General features: G+C 43.7%; 1 protein-coding gene across 5 annotated transcripts in view; it reads right to left on the bottom strand.

Moving 5' to 3' along the window:
* The window catches only part of hip1rb (huntingtin interacting protein 1 related b), a 171,045-nt gene that overhangs the window by 34,141 nt on the left and 120,014 nt on the right, over positions 1-16,890 (bottom strand). For all 5 annotated transcript variants that reach the window (XM_073065535.1, XM_073065536.1, XM_073065537.1 and 2 more), the window contains 7 exons: positions 14,090-14,147; positions 12,299-12,374; positions 10,561-10,704; positions 6,829-6,902; positions 6,667-6,739; positions 4,698-4,881; positions 2,940-3,028 (listed from right to left, as the gene is read on the bottom strand). In XM_073065535.1, the coding sequence (XP_072921636.1) occupies positions 2,940-3,028; positions 4,698-4,881; positions 6,667-6,739; positions 6,829-6,902; positions 10,561-10,704; positions 12,299-12,374; positions 14,090-14,147 (698 nt within the window). The remainder of the gene's footprint in view (positions 1-2,939; positions 3,029-4,697; positions 4,882-6,666; positions 6,740-6,828; positions 6,903-10,560; positions 10,705-12,298; positions 12,375-14,089; positions 14,148-16,890) is intronic.

Here is a 16,890-nt window from a genome sequence, read left to right on the forward strand (position 1 = left end):
CTTTTTTTTGTGCTTGCTCTGTTCATGACATCCTCGTTAGATATTCATTTCATCCATGATATTCTTTGCATCCTCCTCAAAAGCCACATCTCTGCTGCTTCAGTTCATTTCCTCATGTTACTAGATATTGTCCAACATTCTGAGCCATATAACATCACTGGATAAACGTAACATTTCAGTACTTCGAGGCAGGTTGTCATGCCTATTTTAGAGTTGGTTAGTATACTCTTCATTCTCGTAAAGAGTCTTTTGCCATCCCTATTCTTCTTTTGATGTCCATGTCGCACCTGCCATCTGATGTCACCCAGCTTCCTAAGTAGCAAAAGTTCTGTACTTGTTTTATGTCTTCCCCGTTTATTCTCAGCCTGCAGATAGGATTCTTCTTCTTTTTGGATATCACCACACATTCTGTCTTTTTGCAATTGATTGATAGACCCATTTTTGCACTTTCTTCAGCAACTAAATCAATTAAGTTTTGTAGTTCTTCCTCCGTACTTGCAATTAACACAGTGTCATATCGCATATCTGAAATTATTGATGCTTTCACCGCCAACTTTGATTCCCAAGATGTCTCTTATTTTTTGTAATATTGTTTCACCGTACACATTAAACAAATCAGCATCAAAGCAGTAATGAGTTTCCATTAGCAGCACAGGCTGGGCTGGGCACTGACAGTGATATGTGGGTAAGGCTACGGACCTTCAAACCTCTGAGGCATCTTTGAATGTCTTACATGACATGAACACTACTAGCCACCAGCAGCCAACTGGAAAAGGAAATGAGTCCGTGGAGGGAAGGTTGTTTTTCCACGATGGATTAAGTTGTGCTCGTAACGCTTTGCAGTTTCTTGCTGTCTTGGGCAGAACAGTTGCCATACCAAGCTGTGACGTTATCTATTGTGCACCTATAAACTGGATAAACGTGTTTTGAGTCACCTGTAGCTCTCCGAGGTTCCCTCTGGGGACCAAAACCTGTACAAACTCAAGTCTGACAATGTCAAGTTTCAAGCTTGGTTCTTTGCACAGGCAGTAAAGAACATGGCATTAAGATTTGATTCCATGTGATGACGCATTGGAAAAGCAATCAGATGTGTGCCAGTACTTTAATTCTCCAGGAAGAACTTAGAATAGACAAATAGTTCAAATGACTTTTCTTACCACACCCAAGCAATTAACACACATTAACACAGATTTCACATTGTAAACCAGCTGAACCATGCATCACTCCACCTAGAACAGCAGCTTCTGGGCAAGTTTTCATAGGTGCAATTCATTAAGCATATTCAGAAATGGTCCTTATAACCCAGCCTCAAATGTTTTCAACATCAACAAATCCCAGTAAACAGCTTTGCGAAACAAATTTGGTCCCATTTCCAAACCTGTTCTGATTTCAATAGTGCAAGGAAAACATTTATTTTCAAGTAGTTGCTGCGAAGATTAGTGAAAAATACCCAAAACCACTATGAAACATCTGCAACATGTACACAAATTACTAGCTATTCCAAGAAAACCAAGGTAACATGCCTGAATAACTGGCGTCCTGTTGCACTCACCTCAATTATAAGCAAATGCTTTGAGAGGCTGGTTAAAGACTACATCGGCGGCATGCTACCACCCACACTGGACCCCCTACAATTCGCCTACCAACAACGTCATAGTCACAGCACTACACACCATCCTCACTCACCCAGAGGAGAGGGATACAAACGTTAGAGTGCTGTTCCTGGACTATATTTCAGCATTCAACACCATAATTCCCTCCGGACTTGACAGGAAGCTCAGAGACCTCGGCCTGCACTCCGCCTTGTGCAGCTGGATCCTAGACTTCCTATCGGATCGCCGACAGCTGGTAAGGTCAGGCACCCTGACCTCTGCCCCCTGACCCTCAACACAGATGCCCTCAGGATTGTGTCCTGAGTCCCCTCCTCTTCTCCCTTTACGCCCCCGACTGTGCTACCACACAAAGCTCCAATCTGCTGATCAAATTAGCAGATGACACAACGTTGATCGGCTTTATTTCTAGCGTTAACGAGACAGCCTACAGAGGAGAGGTTAACACCCTGACACAGTGGTGCCAGGATAACAAACTCTCCCTCAGTGTCCAAAGAAATAAAACAGCTGATTGTGGATTACGGGAGGAACGAAGACAGGCTTGCCGTGATCAACGGCAAAGGAACTGCAGTTGAGAAGGTGAGTAGCTTCAAGTTCCTCGGTATACACGTCATCGATGATCTCACCTGGACTGTACACACCGGCTTTGTGGCAAAAAAAGCACAGCAGCGTCTCTTCCACCTCAAACGGCTGAGAAAGTTCAGCATGAGCCCCCAAATCCTCAAGACTTTCTCCAGGGGCACCATTGAGAGCATGCTGACTGGCAGTATCACCCCCTGGTACGGGAACTGCACCAACCTTGATCGCTGGGCACTGCAGAGAGTGGTACGGACAGCCCAGCACATCTGTGGATGCGAACTTCCCTCCATTGAGGACATTTATAGCAGCTGGTGCAGAAAGAAGGCCTGGAAGATCATCGTGACACCAGTAACTCCAACCATAAACTGTTTCATCTGTTTCCGCCTGGTAAGCAGTACTGCAGCATTAAAGCCAGGACCTACAGGTTACGGGACAGCTTCTTTCTACAAGCCATTAGACTTATCAATTCACGTGTCTGTACAGTGCAACAGAGTCATAACGCAAAGATTTTTACTCTCTCACGTCGTGGGATGGATGCAAGATTTAAATAACTTATAGTTCCTAATTTAAAGTCAAACACAATTGAGTGACAGCTATCTCAGCCCCACTTCCTCTCGTGAACCGGGATCACACTTTAAAGAAGGGACATAGTGCAAAAGGTTAATTACAGACAAGATGGGCAGAAGTCAAGTGCAAAATAATTCTGCTCATTTGGAAACGGACTGTGCTCAGCGAAACGCTCTTCCATACCTTTCTGAGGAGCTCTGCGTGAGTGTTGACAAGATCGCTGTGCTTTTCCTTCAGCTTATTGTAGCGCTGCTCATTCGCCTGCACTTTCTCTGTAAAAGCAAATTGAGTGACACTTACAGCAACAGAACTATTGATATATTGAGCCAATAAGCTTTGGCAGCATATCTCCAATTATGAGAATTTTGTGACATCTAAAGTTGCTTGCACTCACAGAAAGATAACTGAACCGTAAGTCCCTCTGCCATTCGATTTCAGAATGAAGATTGAAGCCACCAATATTATCTCACTACTGTTTTTACTTCTGTTTTGCACTATTTGATTAATTTATGCATATATATGGTTAAATTAATCTATATACATATACATAAACTTCTTGTAATTCAGTTTTTTCTACATTATGTATTGAATTTTACTGCTGCTGCAAAGTTAATAAATATTACAACATATGCCAGTGTCATATTTATTCAGGTTCTGATTCGGAATAACTCCAGTTCTCAGGTGGCAATGTGCACTGGCTGGAAAGGAAACAGGTAATAAATCAGCCCTGTTCAAAGTACAAAGTACGTATATCCAACCTTGAGCCACAAAGGAACCCATTAGAAAAGAAGAACGTCAACCACCCCATGTGCAGAAAATTAAAACAAATCATATAAACAACAACAGTAAGTGAACTACTCTTCTGCTGTTCACCTGTTTGCAATTAAACAAAACACGCCAATAAATATATCACATATATCCTCACTGCAGCAATGCTTCCAAGAACTAGTCACTATAAACAGCATATTTGCAGAAGTAACATCAGGGTCGTTTATGTTTTCTGTGCCATTTGGCCCACACGATTGTCTATTGATAAGGTGCACGCAGTCAAACACACACGATACACCAATTCCTTCATGAAGTTAGCCCCAAATTTGCAGTTATCGATGGCAGGTAGATTTCTCTGCCATTTAATGCTTCCTCTGAGTGAGGTCCTTTCTGAGACTCAGGGGGAATGAGAGCATCAATATGGTAGGTTTGTAAAAGCCTGGAGACACTAATCCTACAATCGTTAAATAGATAAAGGTGGGTTGTTTCCACTGGCAGGCGAGACTAAAACTAAGGGACATAGCATCAAGATTTGAGGGAATAAATTTAGCATTCCCTTTCCCAAAGAGTGGTGAATCTGTGGAATCCTCTGCCCAGTGATGCAGCGGAGGCTACCTCAGAAAATATATTTAAGACAAGGTTGGATAGATTTTGGCATAGTAGGGGAATTAAGGGTTAAGGGGAAAATCAGGTAGGTGGAGATGAGTCCATGGTCAGATCAGCCATGATCTTATTGAATGGTGGGGCAGGTTCGACGGACCAGATGGCCGACTCCTGCTCCTATTTCTTATGTTCCTATTCAAGATTATCATCCCTGTCACAAACTAATGGTATATTGTAGAGTGCATGAACCCCAAGTACTATTCTGTACAGGAATAGGTCTCAGATGTATTAGTAATAGGACATTCATAAGTAGGATCGAAACTTAAGCATGGGCTTAAAATCACCATTCCCAGTTGGAATTCAGATTATTAATGAACGGGAGTGAAGAATTTGCAGGGATGGGTTAGATTATGGCAAAAATGCACAGAGCGCGGGCAGGAACTGGGATGACATTAATTAGGCCTCATTGTGGTGTCAACTGAATGGGAAAGTCCCACCCATTGGATCAACGCCCTGACGCAGGCATTATTTTTGTTTTGTCTGAATGAACATGTCGAGAATACAACTCACTCTCTGTCTCAACTAGCAAGAACTGCACTTTGTCCGTGTCACCCTTCTGCTTCCGTAGGTTTTCCAGCTCATCGCGCAGCTCTTCGTTGTCGACCAATGCCTTCTGCTTGAGCTTGCGTGTTTCCTCCAGTTCTGTCTCCAGCACGTTAATCTGGGCTTTCAACTGCGCAATGTACGTCTGCGCCTAGCAACAAGATAAAGTCATTGGTAAATTCTCAGATTTTAAATTTTAAAAAAGGTCAAAACACAAAAGATTCACGGTCAGCGTGAGTGCTTCCCATTCCTTTAATTACGATGTGCCAAATCTGACTGCGGGCACACACACACACACACACACACTGCAACCAAACATTGGCGTGACTCTGATTACCAAACCTGAAGCTGGCGTCCCACATGGACGTCAGCCAGTACTGTACCAACATTTACATAGCAGTGCTCAAAGAAGGTAAAGTTTGTTTTGTGTTTGTATTCTACATGATCCTCGTTATGGTTGGAATTCAACTTGCAATTTTTGGTCTTCCATTTCCACATGACACCATGTGCCAGCAGGGGTAGTGGATGTTCACCTGTCACAAAGTAAACTTTATAATTTTTAGGGAGAACTTTTCAATTCAACAGGGACATAAACTTGATATGTGAAATCAGGTTTGGGGTGCAAGGGTTGCTGGAAAATATCATATGTTTTCCCCCTAAGTAGACCAATACTCCAAACCTGACACTGAAGTTATATTCTGCCATTATCCAGGATGCCTCAAAATGTTTTACAACCTCTTGAAGAGCCATCACTATTGTTTTGTACAGCAACGCATCCCACACAGCAATCAGAGGGCCAAACAGCTAAAGTTGTTTTGGTGACACTAGTTGAAGCTGTGTTGACTGAAATAAAGTTGAGAAGCGCAAAGTATTTGCAAACTGACTGAACACACCTGAAGACTTGGCTGAGCACCTCAGGCAAAAGATCGCACCTTCACCAATGCTGCAGTCTTTTGTTTCTGCCCTAAATTAAGCCTAACCATGTCAGAAACACAGGCATCCATGTGTGCCTTCTGTGGGGATCCCTACATTGTGAGTGCATGGCTCTGAACACCCCCTTGCGTCCTTACTGCTGTGATTGCTAAAGCAGTGCTGACTGAAGACTGGAACCCAACTGCCCCGATGGCCTTAAGCTTAGACTACAATGACAGATCTTCCCTGTTCCTAAACACCTTTGCGGTCAGAGACACTTGCCAACAGCTGAAGTACATTTAATTAAAATGCATTCATTTAAAAACACATTCAACTAGTACAAAGAAATTCACCAAAACATTAATTAAAACAAATATTTAAAAACAAAATCTTAGCTTTACTTCTCTTTTCCCTGCAGATCAGATGAATGGGACTGCACTAGAGGTGTCAGAGCTGGTGTGGACCCGAGGAGTCAGATACAAAGGGCATCTTACTCTGCTGTTCAGAACCTTAGGGGCACCAGACAGTGAGACAGACAGTGAGACAGACACACACACACACACACACACACACACACACACACACACACACACACACACACACACACACACACACACACACACACACACACACACACTCACTCACTCACTCACTCACTCACTCACTCACTCACTCTCTGGAGCTAGCTGGTTGGCTACAGAATCACCGTGTTAGAAAACGAGCAGGGCCGCCAGGATCCAGGCCTCAGTCTGCAGTGCCTGAGGCCTTGCAGAACAGTCACCACATGAAGGCCTCAAGGACATTAGGAGCTGTGCAGTCGCAACATGAAGATTACCTTCCTGCTGTCAGCCACGAGTAATTAAGAGAGGCTGAATATTCCTTCTAAGAACGTATTTTTTGGATTTTACTCACATTAAATCAAACATTGAGAGTTATTTTAACACTGGTAAAAACTCCTTATGTTTTACCTTTCTCAGTAACACTTCTTCCAAGTTCAAGGTGAAGTTTATAAAGAGGGTCTCACCTCTGCCTTTACTTTCTCGAGCTCTGCTTTCAGCAGTTCCACCTCTTTCTTCAGGTTGTCAATTTGAAGGTCTCTGCATGAACAATGCACAAAAGGAAATGTTGAACTCAAGCAGAACACCTTCTGCCGAACCCAGTCATTCATTCCCAAAGCTCAGCTTACCGATCGTCGGTCAGAAAGCCATTATTAGTCGGAGGACCAAAAGTAGCATCGAAAATATCCACATCCACCAAATTCTAGAAAAAAAAAGATATTCAGCTCTTCAATATGCAGAAATCTCAACTTCTTAAACCCTACGAAAAGGGACAAATAGCTCTCATCCTAGAGGAGGTTCTCAACCCTCTCTAGCCTCTTTGGACATTGAGACCTCTCCCCTCCCACATATCTGTTCCACTGACCATCCCTGGATTTATTCATTTCACCACTGCCAGCCAGGACTTCAACTTAGGAAGGAAAGTTGATCTTAAAGTAGCTTAAAGGGTCAGCATAACATCAGGGGCCGAAGGGCCTGTACTGTGTGGAAATGTGAGAGGTAAAGTTTTAAACTTGGGAGAAGAATACAATCTGCGCAAGTGCTTACATCGTGATTGGATGATAAGGTCACTTCAACAATTTTCAGTTTGGACTTCCTCACTGGTATGGTCAGTAAGAGGGCAGAATCAGGATTGCTGCCACTGGGAATGTAAAGAAATCGCTGCCCACGCGAGGGGAGGGGTAACAGAGGGTTGGGTGGGCAGGTATCAGAATCACTGGACAGTGACGCAAGGATCAACACAAATTCCAAACATCTCCTTGTGGGCTCCTCTGGACATCGGTGCTCTTCCTGGAAAACGCAAAGCAACTTTACACAATGCAATAATCCTCTTCAGGGACTGAATCCACGTCAGAGCAAAACTCACAGGTATGTGTTTGTGTGAGACTTGCGTTGCCAGGGAATGAAGCGCCATTGGAGCCCAGATGATACAAGTAAGCTCTAACTGTTGGACTTCCATGATGATCTTGCATTGTGGGTGACGGCAACTAACACTGACAAAAACAAGTTAAAATAACACACTCTGACTCCAGTCCCAACCCGAAGCACGAAAATGGAACTTGACTACAGACATTTCTGAAGGAGCTACTCAAAAGCTCCTAATTTTTAAAGTTCAAAGTAAATTACATTACCAAAATCACCATATACAACCCTGAGATTTATTTTCCTCTGGGCATATTCAGCAAATCTATAGAATGGTAACTCTAACAGGATCAATGAAAATCAACTAGAGTGCATGATGCACCATCAATAACTCTCTCTGAGACGTGAAGGCGAGATATCGGCTTTTATTGACTGGAAGAAAGAACAAGCAGTAGTTGACCACCATACTACATCCTGGAGACTGAGGGCCAGACTCAGGCCTCAATCGCCTTTCTACCGGGGTCTGTGGGAGGAGCCACGGTCAGTGGGAGGGGCCACAGGAGCAGTCAGCAGGGGGCATGTCCAGACAGGTATATGTAGTTCACCACAGTGCAGAAGATAACAAACTGCAAATGCAAATATAAATTTATAGCCATAAACAATGAGAACATGAGATAATGAGATAAAGAGTCCTTAAAGTGAGATCATTGGTTGTGGGAACATCTCAATGATGGGGCAAGTGAGTGTATTATCCCCTTTTATTCAAGGGCCTGATAGTTAAGGGGTACTAACTGTTCTTGAACCTGTTGGTGCGAGTCCTGAGGCTCTTGTACCTTCTACCTCAGGGCAGCAGTGAGAAGAGAGCATGACCTGGATGCTGGTGATCTCTGACGATGGATGCTGTTTTCCTGTGACAGCGTTTCATGTAGATGTGCTCAGTGATTGGGAGAGCTTTGCCCCATTATCTAGCTCAACAGGTTGGCATCGAGTGGAGGCTTGTGTGCTTCAAGGACTCCAACAGGCGATGCCAACTCAGGGCCACCGACATTGGAATGGCTGTGGACGAGATGTCAGGCAAAGATTGATCCAACCCCAGCTCCAGAACGGACAGACTCGTGTCTGCCCTTCCCAGGCCCAGCCATACGAAACAACAAACCCTGTGATATACTGGGCCAGATCCACTACCTTTACTAGCATTTTCCGTTCAAATGCATTGGTGTTCCCATAAACTATAGTCCTGTTTTTTTGCCTCCAACATAATTCCAACACAGAGTACAAGTACTCCCTGTATTCTATAGGATTCTTGCTCAGTCCTGGTCTCTGAGTGGCTGTCCTTAATTGGCAGGGTCCTAGCCCAAGTCATACGGTAATGTGCTCACACAAGCAATTAAACAAAGGTCTGCGTATGTATAAATGTTATTCATTTAAGCTTATGTTAACATCTGGTAACGTTGAATAAACTCTTCTCGGGCTTCCAGCCAGGTACAGGTATCAATTTTAACTGATATTTCGATGACAAACTCTGCTATCTTCATCAGGGATGATGCCTGGGCATGTCTAGTCTGGTGGGATTTATACCCCCCCCCCCCCCCCGGTCCATCCCTCCTGATTGGTTAGTCCTTATCCAATCAGTTTTCCGCTGACCCACCTGCTTATAATCAAATTCCAGTTCTTACTTAGAGAGCGACCTTTGTCTTTATTAAAATTCTTTTCCTCTAGTTTATTTCAATGGCTTTCTTCACCAGGTAGTCCTAAAAGCCAATGGCATGGCACAGTAGTTTTGTGCCATTGAAATCAATCCTATGCGAATGCAATGTTCTGCTCCTGCCAATTTCTCTGGGTAACCCACATAAATATATCACCAGGATCCTGAAGAATTAACGGATTAATGCCATCCACAAACACGCAAGGAAGCTCAAATATCAGCTGGGACTCAGGTTGGCTGGCGTTTACAAGATTCCCTGTGAATGCAGAGCAGCGTATATCGGCCAGAGGGGACACACAGTGAAAACACGCATCAAGCAGCACAGGAGGTATAACCGTTCGGGTTACCCAGAGAAATTAGCAGTAGCAGAACATTGCATTTGCAATGGCCACAGGATTAACTTCGATGGCACAAAACTACTGTGCCGCACCAATGGCTTTTGAGACCACCTGATAAAGGAAGCCGTTGAAATACAACTGGAGGAAAAGAATTTTAACAAAGACAAAGGTCCCTCTCTCTAAGTAAGATCTGGAATCCGATTGTTAACAAGATGGGACAGCAGACACCTAATTGGATAAGGACTAACCAATCAGGAGGGGCGGATGACGGGATATAAACACCACTGGACTAAACAAGCCCAGACCTCATCCCTGATGCAGATCACAGGGCTTGTCATCGAAACGTCGGTCAAAATCGATACTTGTACCCGGATGGAAGCCCGAGAATTATTTATTCGTCATACACACTGGGAAAGCACTTGATCATTTTTCATCTTGCATTCTTCTTGCTGCTGCTGCAGAAAGCTAGTCTATACCTTATGTTTTTATACACTTATGACAATAAACTTGAACTCTTCTCAGAAAGATGCAAAAAGGAGGTCGAGCTACCCCAAGTGCCCTGGCAAAAAAAAAATCAGCCCTAACCTATTACTTGTTTAAAAAAATTAAATGGCATGATCCAATAGTTATTTGTGAGTTCTTTGTAGTACAGCACTGACCCTGTTTCAAAAATACCTCATCCTTTTCAAAGACTCTTTAGTAAGACACAACATCAGTGCATATCTTACTTTCCTCCTTACTGATCTAAATCCTTATTAAGTTGCTATTATTGTATTCAAAAGCACTCCTCCCTTCACACTTCAGCAGCCTAACAAGGTCCATCCTAAAGCTTCATCTTGATTCATTGTTTTACTTCCGACATCTAAAGTTGCATGCAATTAAGTCCGTCACATGCTGTTTCAGGCATAGAAAAATTCCCTGCCAGAAGGATCTTCTAGGAAAAGACTTTTGCTTACCTGGGATTCAACCACAGGAGCTGCAGTAACCTCTACGAGGCTTTCAGATTCCTCGATGTCATCCGCTGGGGCTTCATCAGGAATAATCACTACTGGTTTCACATGCTCTGCCAGGGCTGAGGCTCTCAAAAAGTTCGGAGGACTCTTTCAAAACAAAAGAAAACACATGATATATATCTGAATATTGTCCAAAGGTATTGATAATCCAGAGCAACACACACAAAACGCTGGAGGAACTCAGCAGGTCAGGTAGCATCTAGGGAAATTCATAGATGGTCAACATTTCAGGCCGAGACCCTTCTTCAAGACTGAGAAGGAAGGGGGAAGATGTCAAAATAAAAAAGTCACGGGGAGGGGGAAAGAGGCTAGCAAGAAGGTGAAGCCAGGTCAGCAGGAAAGGTCAAGGGCTAATGGAATGTTGGGCTCCATTGCTAGAGGGATTGAACTTAAGAGCAGGGAGGTTATGCTGCAACTGTACAGGGTACTGGTGAGGCCACACCTGGAGTACTGTGTGCAGTTCTGGTCTCCATACTTGAGGAAGGATATACTGGCTTTGGAGGCAGTGCAGAGGAGGTTCACCAGGTTGATTCCAGAGATGAGGGGGTTAGACTATGAGGAGAAATTGAGAAGCCTGTGACTGTACTCGCTGGAATTCTGAAGATTGAGAGATCTTACAGAAACATATAACATTATGAAAGGGTTAGATAAGATAGAGGCAGTTAAGTTGTTTCGACTGGTAGGTGAGACTAGAACTAGGGGACATAGCCTCAAGATTCGGGGGGAGTAGTTTTAGGACAGAGATGAAGAGGAACTGCTTTTCCCAGAGAATGGTGAATATGTGGAATTCTCTGCCCAATGAAGCAGTGGAGGCTACCTCAGCAGATATATTTAAGACAAGGCTGGGTAGATTTTTGCAGAGTAAGGGAAATACGGGTTTTGGGGAAAATCAGGTAGGTGGAGATGAGTCCATGGTCAGATCAGCCATGATCTTATTGAATGGTGGGGCAGGCTTGACGGACCAGATGGCCGACTCCTGCTCCTGTTTCTTACATTCTTATGGAGAAGAAAGAATCTAATAGGAGAGGAGAGTAGACCATGAGAGAAAGGGAAGGAGGAGGAGACCCGGGGGAAGTAATAAGCAGGTGAGAAGAGGTAAAATGTCAGAGTGGGGAATAGATGAAGGGGGTGGGAATACGTTCATCAGAAGGGGAACAATCCTTCTGTGGCTCTATGAGTTATACATGAATCTGAGTTTCTTTCTATAAATGTGTCATAATTCCCACATCTGGACAATGATAGTTGTCCATGAAGAATATCCTGGTAGCTGTAACACAGGAGTTTTGGGTCTTCAAGAACATCGATTGTAACCCAAACCTAGATGATGAGAGTGAACTTGAGAGGACAATTTCCCTCATCTTGATTCAGGACAGATGGGAAGGAAATGCATTTAATCAAAGCACATGATAGCTGACCACGCAGAAATACCAACATCATTAACAGAGAAAGTTTTGATTCACTGTAATCTATGCAGAAAGAAATTTTTAAAATATATTTTGCTCTGTAAAGCAGAAGGAAATGGGTAACACTAACCATCTACAGAAGCTGCAGAGGAGTCTGCATTACAGTAAATGTAATTTTTCAGCCTGAAATTGAGGTCACTAGTTTGTAAGTTAAAATGAGCAGATAAAAGCCTTCATTAGGTAATAGTATCACACTAATTTTCTAAGAAATCCCATACCTCAGGCAATTTTGGGATCTGGATGAGACGCTTGAAATATAACATGTCACGCGATCGGCTAAAGAAACTTTTTAAGCTGCAACAAATTAAAAAGATGAAAAAATTAAGTTGTCTGAGCATGTCCATAAATACTGTACAAAAGTGTATTATAATGCATTACACATTATCCACTAAACAGTACCTCCCCCCAAAACTTTCCAAAGTCTTGTACAATCTCCTTCATCAGGTTCCCACCCACTTTTGTGACATCATTAAACATCAGGATGGTGTGTCTCATGTGGCATGTGGCCAAGTGGTTAAGGCATTGGACTAGCAATCTGAAGGTCGTGAGTTCAAGCCACAACCGAACAGTGTGTTGTGTCCTTGAGCGAGGCACACATTGCTCCAGTCCACCCAGCTGAAAATGGGCACCGGCAAAATGCTGGGGGTTAACCTCGCGATAGACTGGCATCCTATCCGGGGGGGGGGGGGGGGGGGGAGTCTCGTACTCTCAGTCACTTCACGTCACAAGCCTACAAGGCTCGCGAAAGACTTAAACTTTAACTTAACTATGGTGTGTCTCACACCCAAGTCTATTTAAACATATGTAGTACAAAGGTGAATTTGGCAGTAATTCACTGCTTAAGCAATAAGATTGTCATTCAAGTGTCAATTGATGATTCATGACACAGCACAATTTTCCAAGGCATAGCATGCTACAGGCCAAATGTTTTTTTTACTGCCTGTTACACCACTTGCGTTTAGGGCAGCAATGAAAGTCCTCTCAGGGCTTCCTTCATCATGTTAGTAGCTTCTTCTCAGTGTTCACTACTGTCGTTCATGCAAGTCCTGGGTGGAGACTCAGGAATCCTATCACACTCAGAGGTGGAAGGTTTCTTCATTGCTGTTTCTGTAACAATTCTGTTTTACCAGTCTGAACCTCCAAAGCTGGACAAAGTCTGTCCTCTACCTTTTCACCTGTTCGGCATGCGAGACTCTACCGAGAGCCAAAGTACAAAGCCCTGACTCCAGCCAACATAGCTCTCCGGGTCATTGAGGCACGCAAGCCTCCAAACCCTATGACAAGGTTGTGGTCCTCTTGGAGTACTAGAGTACTAATGTTGCTACATGGGAGTACTAATGTTGGTACATGGGAGTAATTTAAAAGAGTACTCGTTGGTTAGTATAGACATGATGATCTGTATTCTGTATGACTACAACATCACTCAGGTAAACAAGCTGAGTGCTGAGAGTAGGTATAGACCTCACTGGTTGGGATAAGATAGTACGAAAGCAACTTCTGGCTCAACAATTACAATCTATAACCATATAACAATTACAGCACGGAAACAGGCCATCTCGGCCCTTCTAGTCCGTGCCGAACGCTTACTCTCATCTAGTCCCACCGACCCGCACTCAGCCCATAACCCTCCATTCCTTTCTTGTCCATATACCTATCCAATTTTACTTTAAATGACAATACCAAACCTGCCTCTACCACTTCTACTGGAAGCTCGTTCCACACAGCTACCACTCTCTGAGTAAAGAAATTCCCCCTCGTGTTACCCTTAAACTTTTGCCCCCTAACCTATTTACACTTTGTAGCAGAATTCTACACAAAAGACAGCATAAATGTACTGTATAAACTTCCCCTCCCTGTTACTGCTTTGTTCAAACTTAGAAAAGGTCTGCACTCCGCAGGAGATTAAAAAAAACTTTATGAATTACAGAACATTTATTCTTCGCCCATCACTCCAGCCAGCCAGAGGACCCTCTGCTGTTGGTTAAAATTATCAACAAGTTCTTTGGTACCTGTGAAATTCGTCATAGAATCGATCCCTATGTCCTTGCAAAGTGTCTGCTGGAAGACCTGTTAAAGAAGGCACACAATAATGCAGACTATGTCATGAAGAACAAAACAATCACTTACAGCTCATGCGCCAACTATCACACTACAGAGACCGGATGTAAATGAGCATCGTGGAAACAGAGGAAAATAAAGTTAAATATGGTTGAAATTAATTTCAAGTTTATTGTCAACTGACTGGACATATATACAACCAAACAAAATGACATTCCCCTAGACCACAGTACCTGCACAGTACATATACATACCACATAAAACAAAATATTATCACAAAAAGGTTAATAAAATATAATTCAAAATGCATGTGCAGCACAGGGAAACAATGAACAGCTCACTGTCCTAGTGACAGGAACTCAATGGTGGCAAGGTATTCATTAGTCTCACAGCCTGGCAGGGGGTTGGGGGGAGAAGCTGTTGCCCAGTCTGACAGTCCTGGTCCTGATGCTCCTGTACCTCCTTCCTGATTGTGGTGAGTCAGATAGATAGTGGGATGGGTGGCAGGGATCCTCAACAATGCTTTGAGCCCTTCGCATACTGCACTCCCAGTAACTGTCACAAATAGTGAGGAGGGAGACCTCGGTGATCCTCTTGGCAATTCTTACTGTCCTCTGTAAGGTCGTACGGTCCGATGCCTTGTATTTATGTAGATAGATAGATAGATACTTTATTCATCCCCATGGGGAAATTCAACTTTTTTCCAATGTCCCATACACTTGTTGTAGCAAAACTAATTACATACAATACTTAACTCAGTAAAAAAAAATATGATATGCATCTAAATCACCATCTCAAAAAGCATTAATAATAGCTTTAAAAAGTTCTTAAGTCCTGGCGGTAGAATTGTAAAGCCTAATGGCATTGGGGAGTATTGACCTCTTCATCCTGTCTGAGGAGCATTGCATCGATAGTAACCTGTCGCTGAAACTGCTTCTCTGTCTCTGGATGGTGCTATGTAGAGGATGTTCAGAGTTATCCATAATTGACCGTAGCCTACTCAGCGCCCTTCGCTCAGCTACCGATGTTAAACTCTCCAGTACTTTGCCCACGACAGAGCCCGCCTTCCTTACCAGCTTATTAAGACGTGAGGCGTCCCTCTTCTTAATGCTTCCTCCCCAACACGCCACCACAAAGAAGAGGGCGCTCTCCACAACTGACCTATAGAACATCTTCAGCATCTCACTACAGACATTGAATGACGCCAACCTTCTTAGGAAGTACATTCGACTCTGTGCCTTCCTGCACAAGGCATCTGTGTTGGCAGTCCAGTCTAGCTTCTCGTCTAACTGTACTCCCAGATACACACCATGGTGCAGGCAGACACAACACTCTTGATGGCGGTCCTGTAGAAAGATGTGAGAATGGGGGCAGGGAGCCTTGCACACCTCAAACTCCTCAGAAACCATAGACTGTGCTTTCTAGACCAGTCAGGAGGTGTTGTGGTGCCACGCTACATTGTCAGTTACGTGTACACCAAGGAACTTTGTACTCTTCACTCACTTACGGCAGAATCATCAGCATGCAATGGACAGCGGTCAACCTTTGCCTTCCTGAAGTCCACAATCATCTCTTTTGTCCACGTTGAAACTCAGGTTGTTGTTCTCACACCACATGACAAACCTCGCTACCTCCTGTCTGTATGCCGACTCATCGTTTTTGCTGATGAGGCCAGCCATTGCTGTATCATCAGTGAACTTGACGATGCGGTTTGAGCTGGATCTGGCAGTGCACTCGTGAGTCAGCAGTGGGCTGGGCACGCGGTCCTGGAGGGCACCAGTGCAATAGAGCTTGACCTCTCGGACTGAATGGCGACTTCCTGTCAAGATCCAATTACAGAGAGGGGTCTCGAGACCTAGTGAGGACGGTTTACCCATCAGCCTCCGAGGGATGATCGTGTTAAATGTTGAGCTGAAGTCAATGAACAGCGTCCTGGTGTATGAGGTGGAACAGAATGGAGTGGAGGGCCAAGGCTATGGCATTATCAGTAGACCGGCTTGAGCAGAAGGCTAATTGGAAAGGGCCCCTTGTGGCTGGATGGTGGGATTTTATACGATCCATTAGATAGATAGATAGATAGATACTTTATTCATCCCCATGGGGAAATTCAACATTTTACCACCCGCTCAAAGCATTTCATGATTAGTGTCAGTGGGTGGCATTGTCACTCTCTTGGGCACCGGTATGATGGTGGCTGCCTTTAAACAGGCATTTTGAGCACAAGAGATTCTACAGGTGCTGGAAATCCTGAGCAACACACAAAATGCTAGAGGAACTCAGTAGGTCAGGCATAATCTATGGAGGGGAATAAACAGTCGGCATTTCAAGCAAAGACCCTTTATCAGGAATCAAAGGCAACAAAAGCTGTGTTGAGTTTGCCAAACAAGACCAATAATTATACAATCTGGGAAAGTTAGTGCAGTGGATTATTAAAAAGATGATGACGATGATGATGTCAACTCAGGCCTGAGAGGCCAGCGTCGGGCATTTTCATGCCTTACAAGGCGCAGAATGAAAGACTGTGTGGCGTGCCACTCCTCACAAAAGAGGAGAATGTTAATAGACTCGAGTTCTCCATTAAGAACAAGCTTGTTCAGTGCAAATAGCGAGGGCGAAACTCAGTGATTATGACATAAATGCAAATGCACTATCCGACAATTGGATTTACTGCCTTAAACTCTTCCAAAATGCAAATAAATATGTCCTGTAAACAGAGCTGGAGGTGCAATTGATATTATTCTCAGTCTGAATA

Source organism: Hemitrygon akajei, chromosome 14, assembly GCF_048418815.1.
Source record: "Hemitrygon akajei chromosome 14, sHemAka1.3, whole genome shotgun sequence".
Classification (NCBI taxonomy): domain Eukaryota; kingdom Metazoa; phylum Chordata; class Chondrichthyes; order Myliobatiformes; family Dasyatidae; genus Hemitrygon; species Hemitrygon akajei.